The sequence below is a fragment of the Pinus tabuliformis genome, chromosome 9 (assembly GCF_031772625.1).
Source record: "Pinus tabuliformis cultivar Carrire ecotype Pingquan chromosome 9, CPIR1, whole genome shotgun sequence".
Taxonomy (NCBI): domain Eukaryota; kingdom Viridiplantae; phylum Streptophyta; class Pinopsida; order Pinales; family Pinaceae; genus Pinus; species Pinus tabuliformis.
The window spans coordinates 869927997-869948357 of record NC_142307.1 but is presented as its reverse complement, the minus strand read 5'-3'; the positions used below and the strand labels follow the sequence as shown (position 1 = coordinate 869948357).

The following is a 20361-nucleotide window of genomic DNA, read 5'->3' as shown; positions in this document are numbered from 1 at the left end:
GTTCGAAATAATATTGAGAGTGGGGGGGGGGGTTGAATCAATATTTGTAATTCAATAAATTTTTCATTTCATAATCATATTTATATACTCTACCACAGTGAAGGAAAATTGCGTGTGCACGCAATTGTTCTTAAGGCAACTAACGTATATCCAGTGAACTTGTGATTCAATTAATTCATCATATGTTGATCTTTAATCAGTGCATCAGTACTTTATTAAACATTAAACAATAACCATGTGTACTAATAAAATAATAAACCATCAAACATAAGAAACACACACGAACACCAAGATTTAAGGTGGAAACCCAATGCGGGAGAAAAACCACTTGCTGCTGTTGTCTCTGTCTTCTTTTTAATATAAAGAATAAGATGTTTACAATCTTGTATTGGTGCATTCTCATACTAGTACACAGGCACCCACCTACAGAAGGCTACAACCTTCTCTCATTCTCCAGTTGCTACTGGAAGGGATCTACAACCCCCTAGCTCTTGTACTAGCTGACATGTTTACTAGTACGTAAGCGCTGACCTACAGAAGGCTCCAACCATCACTCATTCTCCAACTGCTACTGGAAGGGAGCTCCAACCCCTTGATCTAATAACCAGCCACTACTGGAGGGAAGCTTCAACTATCTCACTAAAGGCTTCAACCCTCAGTATCCTCCAGGGACCACATTTCATAAATTTTCAGAATGGATACTCCTGGTACAAAACAACATAATATGAAGTCCACGTTTCATCAAATTTTCACACTGGACCCATTAGTAACATTGAAGCTCAAAATCAATCGGCACTCTAATATGCCCAACAAATACCTCTGCATCAACTAATCATTGAAGCCCAATCATCAATCTCTGATATAACTAAAGCCCAACCATCAATATCCGAATCAACCATAACTGAATCAATGAATCATTGAAACTATGACACAACTGAATCAACCATTCATTCAAACCTTAATAAAAATTCAACCAATCAACTGGAATAGACAGATCACTGTAACTAGTACACAAATATTAATTCAGAAAGCTGCATCAACAACCAGAACCAACTGTAACCTCAAAAATCATGTGTCAGAATGTATACGCTACTTCAATGAAGCCAAATTGCATGTATATGCTACTTCCTTTAACAAAACCTGTGTATACCTCCAAAATTACTGAATCATAAAAACCTCTGAATCAAAACTGTATGAACTAGTAACAATATGAAGATCTACTGTCAAATTACAGATATCTAAATAGACAGAAAAAAATATCACCCTTCTCACTTAATCAATCAATCAATCAAACTCAATCTCCTTATGCATTCAGTTCTACTTTCATATCTAAGAAGACATCATTGACAAACAACAGTAAAACAACAACACTGATAAGATAGATCAGTCATCTCTGAACAATAGGCTTTTCTTTTGCATATGCTACTTGGAAGTGCCGAACCAACGTGTATACATGCCTTCACCAAGGCGAACCAACGTATAGATCTGCAGATAAAAACTTATAACTTCACAGCTATTCCAGTCTTCAGATATACCCATATCATAGCATTTAAAGCACAAAACATTTGTTAGCACTCAGATCTAGCCTATCCATTATTAGATCTCATAATGATAAGTCATTATGATCCTGATCCATCATTAGATCTCATCCATCATCAAACACTCAGGTGCATACTTAGTCCAGATCAAGCAAAGCATCAGAAACCCATAACATGCATAATTTATTTTGATCTAACACTTCATAAGATATTCATTACTTGTGCTCTTAGCCCTTTGATCTTCTCCTCCTTATATTTTTAGCCTTTCTCAATACCTCATACCAAAACAACACTTAGAACTTGTGGTATTCTTAGTCGGGATCAAATAACCATTACTCCACTCAATATTGTGGGATAATACCATGGTATTGACCCTTGGTATTCTTTCACCTTAATTTCCTTAATTTTTCATCCCATACTTGCTTTTCCTCTTGTGAAAGTGCGTGCATTCGTAGACGCTCTTTTTGTACAGTGAACCCATGTGTATACGCTCTTTTTGTACAGTGAACCCACGTATACAACTTAACATACCTGAAAACATCCTTTTGCTTCAACTTCTTGATTCTGATCTGTAGTCCTTTGTTCCAACATCCTGTTCTTCTGTACCAATGTCATGTTACCTCTGAATTGACCTGTTGTAATGTGATTTTCCATCATACATCACTTCTTAACTGATTTCTCTGAACTGCCCCGCATTTTTTCACATCCCGTTTATACTTTTATTAATTAGTTCATTTATCAAATATCAAAGACAAATACACACTAACAATCTCCCTGTATCAGAACTTTGACCTTTATTATCTACCATCATTCTGTCACCTCTAACCTATAGATTCATCTAGTTGCCATATACTTGTTCTGCTACAAGTGGGTTGCCATCAAGTACAACACATGCATCATAATGCCAACAATCTCCCCCTTTGGACTTGATGGACACTACTTTGGTGTTTGGTCACCACAACCTGTAAATAACACCAAGTTTTTCTAAACATCAATCTACTCTCCATACCCAACTCTCCAAACACCAATCTACTCTCCCCCTTTGACATCAAGGGAAAAGAGTTGTCTGACCAATGTTAAATGAAGACTTCCATATCCGAACAATTGAATATGAACATTGGTCATGCTCCCCATAGGCACATGCTAAATTCTCTGATTAAATTCCCCCTTTGTACATGCTGAGATGTACTATACCGTCCATGCTCCCCCTGAGCACATGCAGAGTCTGCAAAAAAATATTTTCCAAAAGAATAACATGACTCTATAACTCAACTATGTGAGTATGACCTTCCTATCAACAATGACTCATACACATCAATCTCCCAACCAAGTGGGGATATACCAAATGACTCAACCACTCAACCAAATGGGATTACATATTTGACATGATTTGAAAAGTTCATACATGACTGAATATGACAATTATTACATCATATGTATTTACATGACCTTTACATCAAACCATATACCTGACATTTATAACAAAGACCAAAGATCTAAACAAGACCATGATAATCATCAACAACTATCATACACCATATATGATCTGCACCATAACCATAGACCAACAACCTATGTCCATCATCAGTTCCCAAGATATGACAATGTAAATATCATCAACCTGTGACAAAGTATGCCGCACATAGATATCAACTCATCCTCTTCATCTCATCAAGATCAACTTGCTCCGTTTCCTTAGTAGAAAGAGCCTTATCATAACCTTCCATGAGTCAACTAAGCATATGTCATATCTCCAAGCAGTAACACAAAATCATTCACATCATATCATATGTATGTGAAAACACCATAGTCATAATCTATGATCATAACATTATCATCAAGAACTGCATGATCTTTCCACACGAACCCTCAATACATCAACCATGTATCATCACTAGGGAACATCCCACATTTGATAAGCATCAACAGTGATGATCAACATATGTGAGTATCAAACCTATCATCATAAATTAAGAAGTCATCATCATTATGTGACTAATTAAGCCATGTCTCTAAATATCCATGTCTTCAAATAGCTATGTCTTCATGAGATGTGCAATAACATCATTCTCTTGGCCAACCAACAATATTTATCAATATGCAACTTAGGTAATCATCCATGTATCCAGCATAATGTGTATCCATCAAAGAGTTAACAATATGTATCTAGCAAACCATGAACTCATAGTCATTTGTCAAACTTCCTTGACAACATCAGCAAACCTCAACCATGTGAGAGACAAGAACTATAGGAATCCTCATCCATAACTGCACCATATGAAGTTTATCCATCTCTGAAGGCATGATGACAACAACATAAAAGAAATGACACTTATCAAATAATGAAGTTGTGTACTCAAGCTTTGTTCTTCTCCTTATCCTTATGAAGATCACAATGTAAGCAACATACCATATGTATGCATCATAAAAAAGAGTCATCCACAATAATCCATAAATTTGATCTGAATGACAACTATGTGGCTCAAGCAATGTAAGTATCATATGAGATTTCATCATAGGAAACTCATGAATGCAACATAGCATGATGTATCATTCAAACACTTCAACAACATAATCATCGTTATGTACCAAAGACTTCTAAACATAATCCCAACAATGCATTATTAGAAGCATAGCATATTCTCCCCTAGACCTGTGCCAACTGTTCACTGTCAGATCTAATCATTGCATATATCAGTAAGAATCATCAAGGCATCATCATAAACTAGTTATACATCAAGTCATCAACAAATTATGAGGATCAAAATCACTTCTAAGGTAACATCCACAGACTTTAGTCATCAATCATCTAGACATAAAAGATAATTGATAATTGTCTGAACCATATTAAACCCTTTTTCTCTGAGTCTATCCCACAGCCTCTTCATTAAACCATCATACATGCGGCCGTGCAACTTCTAACCCATGTATATACGCGACTTGTATTCATGATAATCGCGTATGATAATTAGAACACTGAAATTTCATACTTTCAGTTCCTCCTAAGTCTGTTCTGTCTGTATAGTCAGTTATGCCACATTTTTTAGACTGTAATTCCTTCTTCTTCCATACCTTGGAGTGTGATGATGTTTGCTCCTTTTGGTATGTTGTTCGGAATTTGCTCCTGCATTCTTTTGCTTTATGCCCAAACTTTTTACAAGAATAACATCTTATATGTTTCATATTCCTTCTAAAGCAATCAATGGCTTTGTGACCAAACATATTTCAAGAAAAACAATATCCCTTAAAGTACCTAGAAGCTGATGATATTTCTATGTGACGGTTATTAGCTTGAACCATTCTACTTTGCATCTTGTTGCAACATGTCCAAAATTATGACATATAAAACATTCAACACTATTCAGCAGAGGAAAGAATCGATTAACACTTCCATGGTTAGGAGTAAACGATTTTCTTTGAAGACTTTCTTTCCTTGGTTGTTGATGGGGTTGACCTCTTATCTCCTTGTCGAGCATTTCAGATTTTGCATTAGAGTTACTTGCCTCATCTTGTGAGCTAGATTCACCTTCAACAGTTTCATGAAAACCAAGACCATATTTGATGATAGGAGACCTTTGACTACTAAGAATATTATACAAAAGCTTAGTACTATCTTGAAATTGTAATAGTTTATCCTTTTCTTCTAATTTACCTTTTAAGATATTTACCTCAACCTGATATTGCTCTTCCTTTTCCAGATATTGCTTCTTCATGATTTCTTCAACCTTTATTCCTTCTTTAACTTGTTGTCTTAATTTGTGAATCTCACTTTCTTGTTCTTCATCTGCTTGAGATAGTTCTTAATTCTTCTTATTTGAATTTTCAAGATCTTGTTTTAGAGAGACGACTTCAACTTCAAGACTTTCATAGTACCTGGATCTATCTTTAAGTTTCTTGATTATTTTATCCTTTTCATTTCCTTAATTTCTCAATGATTTCACTTCATCTTGCAACCTTTGACATTGAACTTCCTTTTCCTTATACTGTTTCCTTACTTTGTTTCCTTCCTCTAACTATGCTTTTAACCTTGTAATCCCTTCTTTGTAGGTACACTCCCTTTTGTCCAATAGATCTTGTTGACCTCTAATTTTGTTTGTGAGCCTTTTAACTTCTGCCTCTATATTTATTTCACTTTCACCCATAAGAGAAAATTCAGTTGATTCACTGTCACTTTCATTATCATCAATATTGCATGAACAAAGAAGTGTATCACCAGAATACAAAAAAGTTTGTACCTAATAATTCTTTTGTGTGATCATCTTCAATTCGAGGTGATTATAAATTTGAATACTTACTTCCACCTAATAGCCAATTGTCTCTCCTGATGTTACTATTCCTTTGAGATGTCTTCTTCTTCTGTGGCACTTTATTCTTTAGCTTCTTTCCCATTATTTCTATGGATCTCCTTCAAGCGATCATGCTTCTGCCAAAGGACTTGCTCTGATACCAATTGTTGGGAATAATACTAGGGGGGGGGGGTGAATCAATATTTATAATTCAATAAAATTTTCATTTCATAATCAGATTTATATACACTACTATAGTGAAGGGAACTCGCGTGTGCACGCAATTGTTCTTAAGGAAACCAACATATATCCAGTGAACTTGTGATTCAATTAATTCATCATATGTTGATATTTAATTAGTGCATCAGTACTTTATTAAAATAGTAACCATGTGCAGTAATAACAAAATAAACCATCACACATAAGAAACACACATGAACACCAAGATTTGAGGTGGAAACCCAATGTGGGAGAAAACCACCTACTGCTGTTGTCTCTGTCGTCTTTTTAATATAAAGAATAAGATTTTTACAATCTTGTACTGGTGCAGACTCATACCAATACATAGACACCCACCTGTAGAAGGCTACAACCTTCTCTCGTTCTCCAGCTGCTACTGGAAGGGAGCTACAACCCCTTAGCTCTTGTACTAGCCGATATGTTTACCAGTACATAGGCACCGGCCTACAAAAGGTTCCAACCTTCAATCATTCTACAGCTGCTACTGGAAGGGAGCTCCAACCCCCTGATCTAATCACCAGCTACTATTGACAGGAAGCTTTGACTACCTCACTAAAGGCTTCAACCCTCAGTATCCTCCAGGGACCATGTTCCATAAATTTTCAGACTGGATACTCCTGGTACACAACAACATAATATGAAGGCCACATTTCATCAAATTTTCACACTAGACCCATTAGTAACATTGAAGCTCAAAATCAATCACCCCTTTAATACATCCAACAAATACATCTACATCAACCAATCATTGAAACCCAATCATCAATCTCTGATATAAATGAAGCCCGAACATCAATCTCTGAATCAACCATAATTGAATCAATCAATCACTAAAACTATGACACAACTGAATCAACCATTCATTCAAACCTTAATCAAAATTCAACCAATCAACTGGAACAAACAGATCACTGTAACCAGTACACAGATCTGAACCCAGAACACTGCATCAACAACCAAAACCAACTGTAACCTCAAAAATCATGTGTCAGAATGTATACGCTACTTCAATGAAGCCAACCTGCATGTATATGCTACTTCCTTTAACAAAACCTGTGTATACCTCCAAAATTACTGAATCATAAAAACCTCTGAATCAAAACTGTACCAACCAGTAACAATCTGAAGATCTACTGTCAAATTACATATATCTAAACAAACAAAAGCAAAGATCACCCTTCTCACTTAATCAATCAATCAATTAGACTCAATCTCCTGATGCATTCAGTTCTACTTTCAGATCTAAGAAGATATCATTGATAGACAATAGTAAAACAACATCACTGATCAGATAGATTAGTCATATCTAAACAATAGGATTTTGTTTTGCATACGCTACTTGGAAGTGCCAAACCAGCGTGTATACACACCTTCACCAAGGCGAACCAACGTACATATCTGCAAATAAAAAATCATAACTTCGCAGCTATTCCAATCTTCAGATATACCCATATCATAGAATTTAATGCACAAAACATTTGTTAGCACTCAGATCTAACCTATCCATTATCATATCTCATAATGATAAGTCATTATGATCCTGATCCATGATTAGATCTCATCCATCATCAAAAACTCAGGTGCATACTTAGTCCAGATCAAGCAAAGCATCAGAAACCCATAACATGCATAATTTCTTTTGATCTAAAACTTCATAATATATTCCTTACTTGTGCTCTTAGCCCTTTGATCTTATCCTCTTTATATAGTTTTAGCCTTTCTCAACACCTCAAACCAAAACAACACTTAGAACTTGTGGTATTCTTAGTCGAGATCAAATAACCATTACTCCGCTCAATATTGTGGGTTAATACCATGGTATTGACCCTTGGTGTTCATTCACCTTAATTTCCTTATTTTTCATCCCATACACACTTTTCCTCTTGTGAAAGTGCATGCATACGTAGATGATCTTTTTGTAAAGTGAACCCGCGTGTATACGCTCTTTTTGTATAGTGAACCCATGTATACAACTTAACATACCTGAAAACATCCTTTTTCTTCAACTTCTTGATTCTGATTTGTAGTCCTTTCTTCCAACATCCTGTTCTTCTATTCCATTGCCCTGTTACCTCTGATTTGACCTATTATAATGTGATTTTCCATCATACATCACTTTTGAACTGATTTCTTTGAACTGCCCTGCATTTTGTCACAATTAGTTCATTCATCAAATATCAAGGACAACACACACTAACAATCTCCCTGTATCAAACCTTTGACCATTATTCTCTTCCATCATTCTGTCACCTCTGACCTATAGATTCATCTAGTTTCCATATACTTGTTCTACTACAAGTGGGTTGCCATCAAGTACAACACATGCATCATAATGCCAACAAGATGATGATCCTATGTCATCATTCACAACTCCACACAGTAGTTGAGTGGACATTCTTTTTATATCTACATGGTATTTTATGTTAAAAGATTGAAATTTATAACTCCAGTTTTTGGCTTCCTTGTAAAGTGGCTTTTGATTGTCCTTCCAAACTTGATATGTGCCATTCATCTGGTTGCAAATTAAATCTGAATTTGTGAGTATGGTGATATCATTGACACCAATATTTGTTTCCTCTTTCGTCCCTTCGACAAGGGCACTGCAGTATGCCTCGTTGTTTGTAGTGTTTCCCTACACTTATTTCTTTATATGCAATACATGTTTGGTTGCACTATTGTAAAGAACAAATTGAACGACTGCTCATCCTAGATTAGGATAACAAGAGACCTCAATGCACATTATCCACTTTTGAACCATTTTTATTGTTACAATAGCTGAAAAATAAGATAACAATAACATGATATTATAATTAGGAATATAAATTTTAACATTAAACAACCTGTAGTGCCAATAATAAACGAGGATATAGAAGAGAAATATATACAATAAAATTACTAGTTATCAGAAGTGGCACTAAGGTTAGAGTAATAACATAAGAAAAGTTGTAATGGTAATTATTGTGCATAAAATAACTCAAACACAATCCAAAAAATGTAAGTTGTATGATAGATGCAAATCTTTTGGTTCAATGGATGCTATGTAAAGTAGGGAAATATATATTTTTCCTTTTCCAAACAATGAAAGAAACCTTACACTTTCTCAATTGTCACTCAGGCATCCAAGTATTATAAACTTCATCTAAATTGAAGGACACATCCAAACTAACATCAATAATGAACAAAAAATGAAAGAGCACTTGAAAGTGCAAAAGTAAGCTATGGTAAAAAGAAATATGATTTTGAACCTAATTAAGAGGGTAAACAAGAGCACACAAAGACTCAAAAATAATGTCAGGATCTGTAGAGCAATGAGGGCATCCAAGAATCCAATACCTCAATATTACAACATGGAAAAACACCCAAACCCAAAGAAGGTATGATCTAACAAGAAAACTTGAGATTTCTTTGAGGATTCTCAACCAAATTGAGAAACAAGTACTAATCAAAAAACCACATCAAGTTATGAATACGTGAGATCCTATTAAGATCACCTATGATGATCAGTTATCATTACAACTCTGCATGAATCCCAATCATAAACCACTACAAGATGAGAGGCAATATTCTGAGCTTCAGCCTGGGAGGATTGGAATGCTTGGATTAAACTTTTGTGTCTCTTACATATTATTTCAATTGGCCTCATTGTTTCTATTATCATGATTGGGGGCTGAGGCTAAGATGCTTAAGTTTCACATTACTGGGGGATACATTAGAACAATTAAAGCCAATCACACTTCAGGTAAGAAAAGAATAAGTGGAGGGTAACTAATATGCCAGAGTTTCCCGATACTTGCAAAAGTACCCAACCACTGTTGTGTTTCCCTGCAAAGTATCCACGAGCTAGCAGGACTTAAACCCTCACCCTTTTCCAAACCAATAAAACCACACTAGAGAAGGGACAAAAGTTTAGCCCAATTGAAACTAAAAAGGAGGGATTTCGAGGGTCTATCCAAATGTTCTGAATGTTTAAAAATTTAGACTCTTAGAGGAAAAGGAGGATAACTCTCATACCTTCTTAAACTGCCCCTTAATTTAAATCAGTCTGGTCAAGCTGGGTAGACATGGCCCTTCAGTAGCAGTGACCCCGAGGAATTGGAAAACAGTCCAGTGGAAATCAAAGATGCATATGGTATAATGGTGGACTTGGATTCAGCCTGACCAAGAACTTTTTGAATCAAAACGAAATTCCCAATAACGAGTATGATCAAGGATCTTCCACTTAATCAAGGAGACCTTCAAAAATTTATCTAGATATGAAGATCAATATGCTCTTAATTCACAAAAAAATCAGACATGGTCACACTGCATGGCCACTACCAAGCCAAGGTACCCAGTTGAGGAACATAAATTAGGATACAAGTCACTTCAGTGTTACAAGGATTCCTTACAGAAGCAGTCCCTCAGAGACTATATCAATAAAGACTGATCAGGTTCATCCCTAAAGCTGGAAGCCTATAACCCTGCTTAATGTCTTTTACTAAATTCCAGAAAAAACAATGACACTAGGAATAAATAATTTTTGGCATTTTTGGCTAAGTGATGGAAATAAATAAAAGGAAAAAATGGTCCATTTTTTTTTTTTTTTTAAGTTTGATGAAGAGTTTAACCTCCACATATTAGGACAAAAGGAATACATTATCTAACCAACTAGCCAGTTTAACGGTTGACCTTCCAACGTAGGATTTCATTTATGACCAATCTGATTTTATTTTTAGAATAACAAAGGATGAGGGAGTTATTCCGATTGTAAAAAAGAAAATGTCAATCTTTTTGAGTCAAAGGCTGAGGGATTTATTCCAATTTTCAAAAAAGAAAATGTCAATCATTTTGAGTCCAAGATGAAGTTGTAATTATAGTAAATCATAGGAGAAATTCATATCAGGTGCTACATAATCATGATGTGAATAAGTAGGGCAAGAAAAGTGAAAGATAAGGGCATATATTTTGAAATTTACTTTTCACTTTGGCCTTCAATTAGAGTTCACACAACAAGAGTACGTTGGGTAGGTTGATGCAGACCGTTGAATGTATGGAAGAGTGAGAAAAGAGGACAAGGATGTGGATGTAATAATCACTTACACAGAGTTCACACAAAAAGGTAGGTTGATGCAGAACATTGAGTGTGTCAAAGAGTCAGAAAAAGGGGATGAGGATGTAGAGGTAAGCATAGGGAAATAATATAGGGATTACCAATATTTGGAAGGTTTTGGGTGGATTAAGCAATAGATAAACTTACTCAACTGTCATGGTCAAAGGAATTGTGAGGAGCACCTACTGACATTATGGAAGGGAGGAATAAAGAGTGGAGCAAGAAATGGATCTATCCATATGGTGAAATGAAATGAACCCCTGCAAGCTGAAAGAGGAGGAATTTAGAAAGGGGGCAATGACGATAAGAAATAATATAAGGGCAGGATAAAACAATGCATAAAACATGTCGAGCACACATGTGAGGCCTAACATCTACATTTTAGTCTCACAAATGAGTCTCGAACTAAATGATACTATTTCAGGGTTCAAAGTTTCTTTATTTAAGGAAATGGAACCCTTTTCAAAAATTTATGTAGAATGAGGAGAATGAGATCTTATTCTTGAGGTGAGTTCACACTAGGAACTGACAAGGTAAGATAAGATTAGGGTTAGAGACACAAGGATGGCAAGGTAAGAGAAATGGTTGAGAGAAGGATGGGGATTTGGAGAAAAGGTTTCACACTTCTATGTAACTCACAATTGAGAAGAAGCCTAAGCTGGGTATTGATGTTGTCAAAGACTGTCAAGCAAGCAACAGATGAACAAGGGTCTGCAACTAGTCAACCAAGCACAAGTAAAGTCTATAAAACTCTACTTTCCATGATGCTTCCTAGTCTTCCGTATGTATATAGGGTGACCTTGAAGTTGAGCGGTTCTGTAAATGTCTAAGTCCTTCTTTGGGTGAGGCGGAGTGAAATGGAACTGGGCAAAGAAAGGTGAATTAACCATACAGTTGTCGCATTAAACCCAAATAACGTGCACCTCTTGTCTATAACTATGGATGAAACTAGTCAACCAAGCACAAGAAAAACTCTTGATTCTGGAGGCAACAACTCAAAGTTCAGAGCTAAAGAGTGATTGGTGGATATTGTATGCTGTAAATTCTATTGGTTAATGCAGTAAAGAGATAATAATGTTTAATAACACTTTGACAACTTCTCCTTGATTGAGGAAAGGATGATCCAACAGGGACCTTGTTCAAAATATCACTTTGATAGGGAACAAGAAATATAAGTCCAATACGTATGAATACTTTCTAGAGCACCCTTAGATAGAAATCTATACACCCATAATGAGATGTGGGCTTAAATCGATATCTAATCAAATAATTTATAATAGTTAGGTTTAAGGTGAAAACTCAAATATTTAAAACCTAAATCCAAATTCTTTCTAGGGAAAGGAAAGTGATTTCTTAACTCATTCACCAACCCCTCGGGAATAAAATTGGAGCAAATGACACAATATTGGAATCAAGTAATGATGTCATTTTTCCAAGGGAAATGGAATTGATTTAGGGATGCATCGCCCGATGAAATATAATTTGTCAGTCATTCAGCCAAAGTACTGTTACTTGAAGAGAGTCATGGTCAGACCATTGTTGTATTTAATAGAATTTCGAAGGTTCTATATATCATTAAGATTGCTGAATTCCATTAAAAACAATTGTCCCTTTAATCTCTAAAAATGTTTCTTTTATTTATTTTTATTTTATTAGCATTATCAGGTTACACATATCATCATCCAATGCTAATCCATGTTGGATTATAGAGTGGACCTTGCTTTTCTTGGAGCAGAAACTACATGATAAAAACAATTGTCACATTTAAACCAAATAAAAATAATGTTTAATAGTTCCCTGTTAGACACTGCAATTTCAGGGGAGGGGAGGAGGACGCATACCAAAATCGCAGGGGATCTATCGGGGCATAGGGGAGGTGTGAAATGCTACAATTTCCAGCTGAGAGCTCTGTCAGTTGAACCAAGACGGATTTGCGTAGGCACCAAAGGTGGATAAGGGTCCAAATGTGCTTAATTTGCAGCAAAATGGTTCAAAATCAAAAGGGTTTAATGTTTCCCGACCACATTTAATGGGGAACCGAACAGGACGCCGGGGCAGGGGATTGTGGTAGAGGGTGTGGGTAGGGGAGGAGGGTGGCGGAGGATGAGGTGCTTGGTGGGGCCCATTGGCTGACGAGAGGAGTGAGGGTTCCCGGATTGGGTCGCTGGCGCTGGGGGACCCGTCACATCTACCTCTAATCTTTCCCTACAATAACATGTTCCATTATATAAACCAAGATTGGTAAAGATTTGATGGTACATTACAATAAAATATTTGATACAGATTGCTATCATTATAGTACAAGTGTAATTATAAAGGTTTTTTTGAATTTTATTATTATTTTTTTAACAAATATAATTTAAACCCCTTAAAAATTGTTAAATCTATATTCATAACCAATAAAAAATATAAATTTTATTGTAAAAAAAATGATTTTCAAAAGTTTGTTTAATACAAATTTATGAAAACATTAGACAAATTTTATCACTATTTTGTATTTTGGTTTTAACTCAATTCAAATTTTTTGACCAAAAACCAAATACAATATAACTTACCCCAAATACAAAAATTATGTAAATGTGAAAAACGACACCCTTTCATATGTTTATCTTTTAAACATTTACGGGTTTAGGGAGTGTCATGGATTTTTTAGTTGCTATTTATGGATAATCACACACAAACTTAATTAAAGATGAGTATGTGTTAAAAATGATTGTTTTAGATGGTTGAAATAATTTGTAATTATAGATATAATACATATATTTATGTGAAAATTAGTAATGGCATAAAAATTCAATTGAGATGGTATAAGTTGAGATGTTTGTTAATTTAATGGGTTATTGAGCCGAGAGACACTCTCCAGCCCAATATGGAAGAGATATTGTAAGGTTATGTTATGTGATGTTATGTAAACATTTTGTCTCTATCAATTTTTTTTTTTTTTTTTTTTCTATATTAAGACTAACCTACGTACCCACGGGAGATTTGAACCGGTGACCTATCGCAAGGAGTGCCTTAACAACGCACCCATTCACCGTCAATCCAAACCCCCGTGGGCTTGTCTCTATCAAATTACATAACAATAAAATTAAAATTAAAATACAATTGAAAAAAAATAAAAATTAATAACCATAATTATTAATTAAAACATTTTGGCTCGGTCAAATTACATAAAAATAAAAATAAAAGAAATTTAATAATTATAATTATCAATTATTAATAATTAAACCTACTTAGATCCATCTTAACTCTAGATCTACCAAGCGTCGAGAGGGATCAAATGTTTTGAGGTGCAAAACTCTTTTAGAATGAAAAGTGAAAACTTCTTTTAGAGTGAATAAAGGTTTCTTCCTCGTGTTGCAAAAAATATTTCTCCACCCCTGCTGGTCCTTATGTGATAGTATGGGTTTTTTCTTGTTTTTCTTGAGCCGTAGTAACTAGGGTTGGCTCTCTAGAGTATCATGTTCTCTTCCCCTTTGGTGTTTTCACTTATGTAGGTCTCTTTTTAATCCACCTTAGCTTCTTCATTGGCTCCTTGCTTCCAATAATCTCCACATCACTATCATGACTACCTTCTTCTTGCTGTGGAGCTACAATAGGGTCTATTTACACCACATGAGTTACAACAATGATCTCTTCTTCTTTGAGAGTGGCAACAAGGTATTCATCAACTTCAAAAGTCTCATCAATTTCAATGTCCAAAGTTGCAATACTCTCGACCTTTGAAGTTGTAGCAGTCGTAACCTCCAAATTTATAGTAAGAATCTTTGCAAGTGGAGTTGTAGAAGTTGCAACTTCATGTGGAGTTGGAACAATTGCTTCTTCGATTCACACCATTTCTATGTCACTGCACACATGGCCTACCTTGTACAGAGCATGCTCGACTAGTAATTTTCTAATGCCATGATGTGAGAGGGTGGCCCTAGGGTGGTTGGACCCATAAATGAGAGTGGCCATGCCTTAAAGTGTTTTCCAATGGAAGAATGGCATGTTAACCAACTTACCATGCCTTAGGTGGTCCATGAACCTCAAATGCTATAAGTAAAATATCTCATGACAACCTTCAAAAGTGGTCCATGAACCTCAAATGCTATAAGTAAACTATCTCATGATGACCTTCAAAAGTGTCTTTCCTTACCAGTGTCTTGATTATTGGATATTGGAAAGTCTATCAACTAATGTCTTACAAAGTCTAATATTATATTATGTTTTAATATTTATATGGATTTAGTTATAAAATATTAATATTATATTATTAATTTTATTTTTCTCTAATATTGGGATATTTATGCCGATAGGCATTCTTTTTGAATTAGTTCACTTTCCAGTTTTGTCCACCCTTTTCATCTCCCTTTGACATCTGTCGTTGGATTAGATGACATCTGTTCAAATTTTGACTGATTCAGTTTAACAGTGGCACCATTCTCTACATGCAGTGGCGCCACTGGAGCATTAGGTGTAGGATGTTGTAGACAATGAGGAAAATGCTCCAAATCGCACTCAGAAATCCTTACGTTCACTATAAAACTGTAAGTCTCACTTTACATCCATCACAAAATTGTAATTGTTCTTTCAATATCCTTTAAATAAAGTCCCATCAGTGGAATATGCTAAAAAAAATGGTACTAGATTGACGTCTTCCAGAGCCATCACAGTGCTGTTAAGATATAGGGATGAACCACGAGTTGCTCTGGAGTTTTTTCTATGGGTAGGAAAACAACTAGGGTTTCAACACATAGTTGAATCATATTGTGTTACAATCGATATCGTGAGAAGAAGCAGAATGTGAGCTTATGCCCAAGCTTTGCTTCAGCGCCTTGTGATGGAGAAGGGTAAGAATTTAGTGTTGGAAACTGTTCAGTATTTGGTGAATCAATATCAGATTCAATGGTCTTGGATATGCTGATTGATTTGTTAACCAAGGCTAAGATGTTTGATGAGGTTATTGCAGTGTTCTTTCAATATCCTTTCAGAAGCAAATTCGACATACAACAATGGTTTTCTTTCAGAAAACAATGAAGGATTTCAAATCTGTGAACTTGATACAAAAGACAATGATAACGGTAACAATCTTGATGATGTGGGTTTGGTGTTGAATGCCTCCACTAAGAGCACAAAAAAGAAGCCTTCAAGCTTAAATGCATTTGATATCATTTCTCTTTCACGAGGCTTTGATCTATCATATTTGTTTGAAGAGAAACAACTAAAACATGATAAATGCTTCACATCTACTCAGCCCGTTGCCAATATCATCTCAAAGTTCGAGGAAATAACTAAGCTTGAAAATTTCAACGTGAAGAAGGAAGATTACAAGGTGAAGATGCAAGGGTTTGTGGGACGTAGGAAAGGGCAACTATCTATTGTTGCAGAGATATTTGAGGTAACTACTCTATTTGTGGTGGAGTTGAAAAAAGTCAGTGGCGACACACTAGACTATGAGAAATTCTATGAAGAAAAGCTTAGACCTAGCCTCAAAGACATTGTTTGGGCTTGGCATGGTGATCCCATTTAATGCCCATTTTCAAATTTGTGGACACAACGGTTGAAAATTTGACTGATGATGATTCGTCAAATCAATTGGCAAAGGCCAATATTCAGTTCCTTCCAATTCAAGGTTATTTCCCCTTCGTTCTCTGTTTGTAAAGTTCTTATGATTTATTTTAAAAAATAGACATGGAATTCTATGCTGGGGTCTCTTAACAACATAAACTTTGAAACGTGAACTGATACTGTTACTCGTTTCATAGGGATAGCAAAAAATTGACCCGATTTTGAAAAGGGGTGATGCACAACACACATATTATTTTTAGAGCATATTTTTTGGCATTTTAAATAACCGATACGATTACCCGTTTCGTAGGGGTAGTAAAAACGTGACCCGATTTTGAAACGTGGTGATGCAGAATACACTTCTTTTTTTTGGGAGCATATTTTTGACACTTTAAATTTTCTTATGTATCAAATATAAATATTTGTTTTTAAAAGTTAGCGATTTTCATGTTGATTTTGAAACGTGTTGATGCAACATACCTTTTTCTTTTAGAGGACTTGTTTTTCACACTTCAAAATTTATTATGTCCATTTTTTTTTTTTTTAAATTATGATTACTTAACAAATTTTCAAGTTGTTTTATTTTTCTTTTTTTTAAATGTTGATTACTTAAAAAAAACAAATATATAAAATATATAAAAAAAGATAAAAAAAAAATTATCTCATAAACCATAAAAGAATTTGGAAAAAATAAACAATATATATATATATATATATTTTTTTTTTTTTTATATATATTTTTTATAAAATTAAGTAAGTAAAAATAGAAAAATTAAAAAAACCCTTAACAAAAGCTAGGAAAAAAAATAAAAATAAAAACAAACTAGATTAAGAAAAAATAGAAAATTAACAAAAAAAAAACTAGTAAAATTAATATTAAAAACATTTAAACAAAAACTAAAAAACAAAAATAAACTCACATTATTAAAAAAACAAAACAAAAAAAGTATGAAAATTTTAAAAATATAAATGTCTTTTCAAATTAAAAAAAAAAAAAATAAACAACATTTAAAGTTTATAAAGAAATATGTATTTTTGATTTTAAGAAAAAAACAATTATTTTTTATTAAGCTTACATTTTTTATTTAAAAAGAAAAAAATTAAAAATTAAAAAAATTTAATTTTTATTTTAAAACAATTATTTATTTATTTTGAAATTTATTTATTTTATTTATTTTTTAATTAAAAAAATTATTAAAAAATTAAAAAAAGAATTTAAACAATTATATATATATATATAGGAGTTGTCTTTAGTGCGACTTTTTGGACTTTGCGGTGATAGAATCTGGTGGAAAAAATTGAGGTGAAATCTTGATTTGTGTTATTTAAATTAGTTTTTTGATTGTATATATGGATTCAACACCCTAGAAAACCCCTAGGGCACTTTGATTGCACAAGATTACCCATCAAGCTTGTGATTTCAATAAATTACTGCCGGAATTTAGAGAAATTACACTAGAAAAACTCACCGTAAAAGCTTCCAAAAAGTCGCACTAAAGACAACTCCATATATATATATATATATATATATATATATATATATAAAATTTACTTCGCCACCCATGGTGGCGCGGCCCTGGGTGGAGGGGCGATTCTGGCAGGCCCTCCGCCCAGGGCCGCACCACCACGGGTGGTGATTTTTTTATTTTTTATTATTATTTTATATATATATATATATATATATATATATATATATATAATTTTTTTTTAATATTTTATTATTATTTTTTAAATAAAAAAATTTGTTTAAGTTTTCTACTAACCCCTCTCTCTTTTTTTTGGGTTATAAATAAAAAAAAATTGTTTATATATATATATATATATATTTTAAATAATAAAAAAAATGGTTTAAGTTTTTTTACTAATCTCTTTTTTTTTTTTTTGAAAAATAAAAAATGTAAGCTTAATAAAAAATACATATCCTTTTATAAACTTTAAATGTTTTTTTATTTTTTATTTTTATTTTTAATTTGAAAAGACACATATATGTTTAAAGTTTTCTTTTCTTTTTTTGGTTTTTTTTAAAATGTTTTTAATATTAATTTTACTAGTTTTTAAATTTTTTGTTTGTTTGTTAATTTTCTATTTTTTTAATCTAGTTTGTTTTAATTTTATTATTATTATTTTTTTTTATTTTTTTAACCAAATTATTTTATGGTTTATGAGATAAATTTATTTATTTATTATTATTTTTTTTAATTTTATTTTTGTTTATATATATATTTTAAGTAATCAACATTTTAATCTTACTTTTAGTAGTTTTTATTTATTTTTGTTAATTTTCTATTTTTTTAAAAATCTAGTTTTTTTTTTTTTTTTTTAATTTTCATTTTTGTTTTTTAGTTTTTTAAATTTTTTTCTATTTTTGCCTACTCAATTCTATAGTTTATTTTTTATTTTTGCCAATTTTTTTTTTTTTTTTTTGGTTTATGGTTTATATATATATATATATATTTCATTTTTTTTAAATATGTTTTTTTTTTCACTAGTTATTTGTTTATAATTTTTAAGTTTTTTAATTCTTATCTTTTATAAGTTAATTTTGTTTTGTTTTGTTTTATTTACATTTTTATGATTTATTATTATTGTTATTATTTATTTATTTATTTATTTTTTTTATATGTTTGATCTTTTTTTTTTTGTCTTCTTATATATATATATATAGATATTTGATTTTTTTGTTTTTTATTTTTATTTGATGTATTGTTATTTTTTTTTAAACTTTTTTTTTTTTTTTTTGTGTTTTTTCATTGTTTTAATTTTTAATTTAATTTTATGTTTTCATTATTTTTTTTGAAATTTTAATGTTTTTCGGGGTCATGATAAAATATTTTACACTGTTATTTCGAAATGTTGAAATTTTACCCTTGAAAAAAATATTGTTATCCTAACGTCAACACTTTTTGTTTTGAGGGTGTTTTTTGCACAAAATTTACCATTGAAAAAAAAAAGGTGTTATTCGAACATCAACACTTTGTTTTAAGGGTGTTTTTTGGACAGTTTTTGCACAAAAAATTGGTTTCACCGCCATTTTTAAAACATGTTGAAAATTTACCCTAGCAAAAAAAGGTGTTATTCCAGCATCAACACTTTTCGTTTTTATCACTGTTTTTGATGTTTTATGGGGTTTTTTCGCCAGAGTTCCCGTTTTGAGTTTATAGTTCCCATTTCAAAGTTTACATTATTTCTTGTATAGTTGCAGTGTGTTAAATATCTTCTGCATGTTTGACTCGCTTAGATTGGTGTGCACTTCTGTAAACCATAACAAAGATATGTCAGAGTTTCTCTTTAATCATGACATTCGTGAACCAGTTTTCCTTTGATTGTGACTTTCGTGAACGTAGAGTTGTAGCTGTGGGTCCACCTTTCAAGTTTCAACATTTTTTTTCCTGTTTCAGATGGTGGGTAAGGGTAGTTGGTCTGAAATTGAAGGGTGAAATGATAATGTTAGGAGTGTTAACGTGGTGGGTAAGGTTAGCTAGACTAAACTTGAAGGGCGAAATGATAATGTCAGTTTTATTAACATGGGTAACTTAGCAAGAAGTCGTTAAAAATATGAAATGATAATGTTAAGAGTGTTAATGTGGGTAACTTAGCAAGAAGTCGTAATCTTTTTTTTTTAAACGAATCCTCTACAATTTTCTATGATTGTTTACAC

General features: G+C 33.0%; 1 protein-coding gene across 1 annotated transcript; it reads left to right on the top strand.

The window, feature by feature from the left end:
- Window positions 1-16089: 16089 nt before the first annotated feature.
- Window positions 16090-16665, top strand: LOC149151546 (CBL-interacting protein kinase 5-like). The gene has a single exon (XM_089443195.1). It carries the CDS (start codon window positions 16090-16092, stop codon window positions 16663-16665), a length of 576 nt encoding a protein of 191 aa, XP_089299321.1.
- Window positions 16666-20361: the final 3696 nt, after the last annotated feature.

Excerpts from the sequence above, each read along its gene's own strand:
- LOC149151546 (XM_089443195.1), top strand. The coding sequence starts at position 16,090 with ATGAGGTTATTGCAGTGTTCTTTCAATATCCTTTCAGAAGCAAATTCG.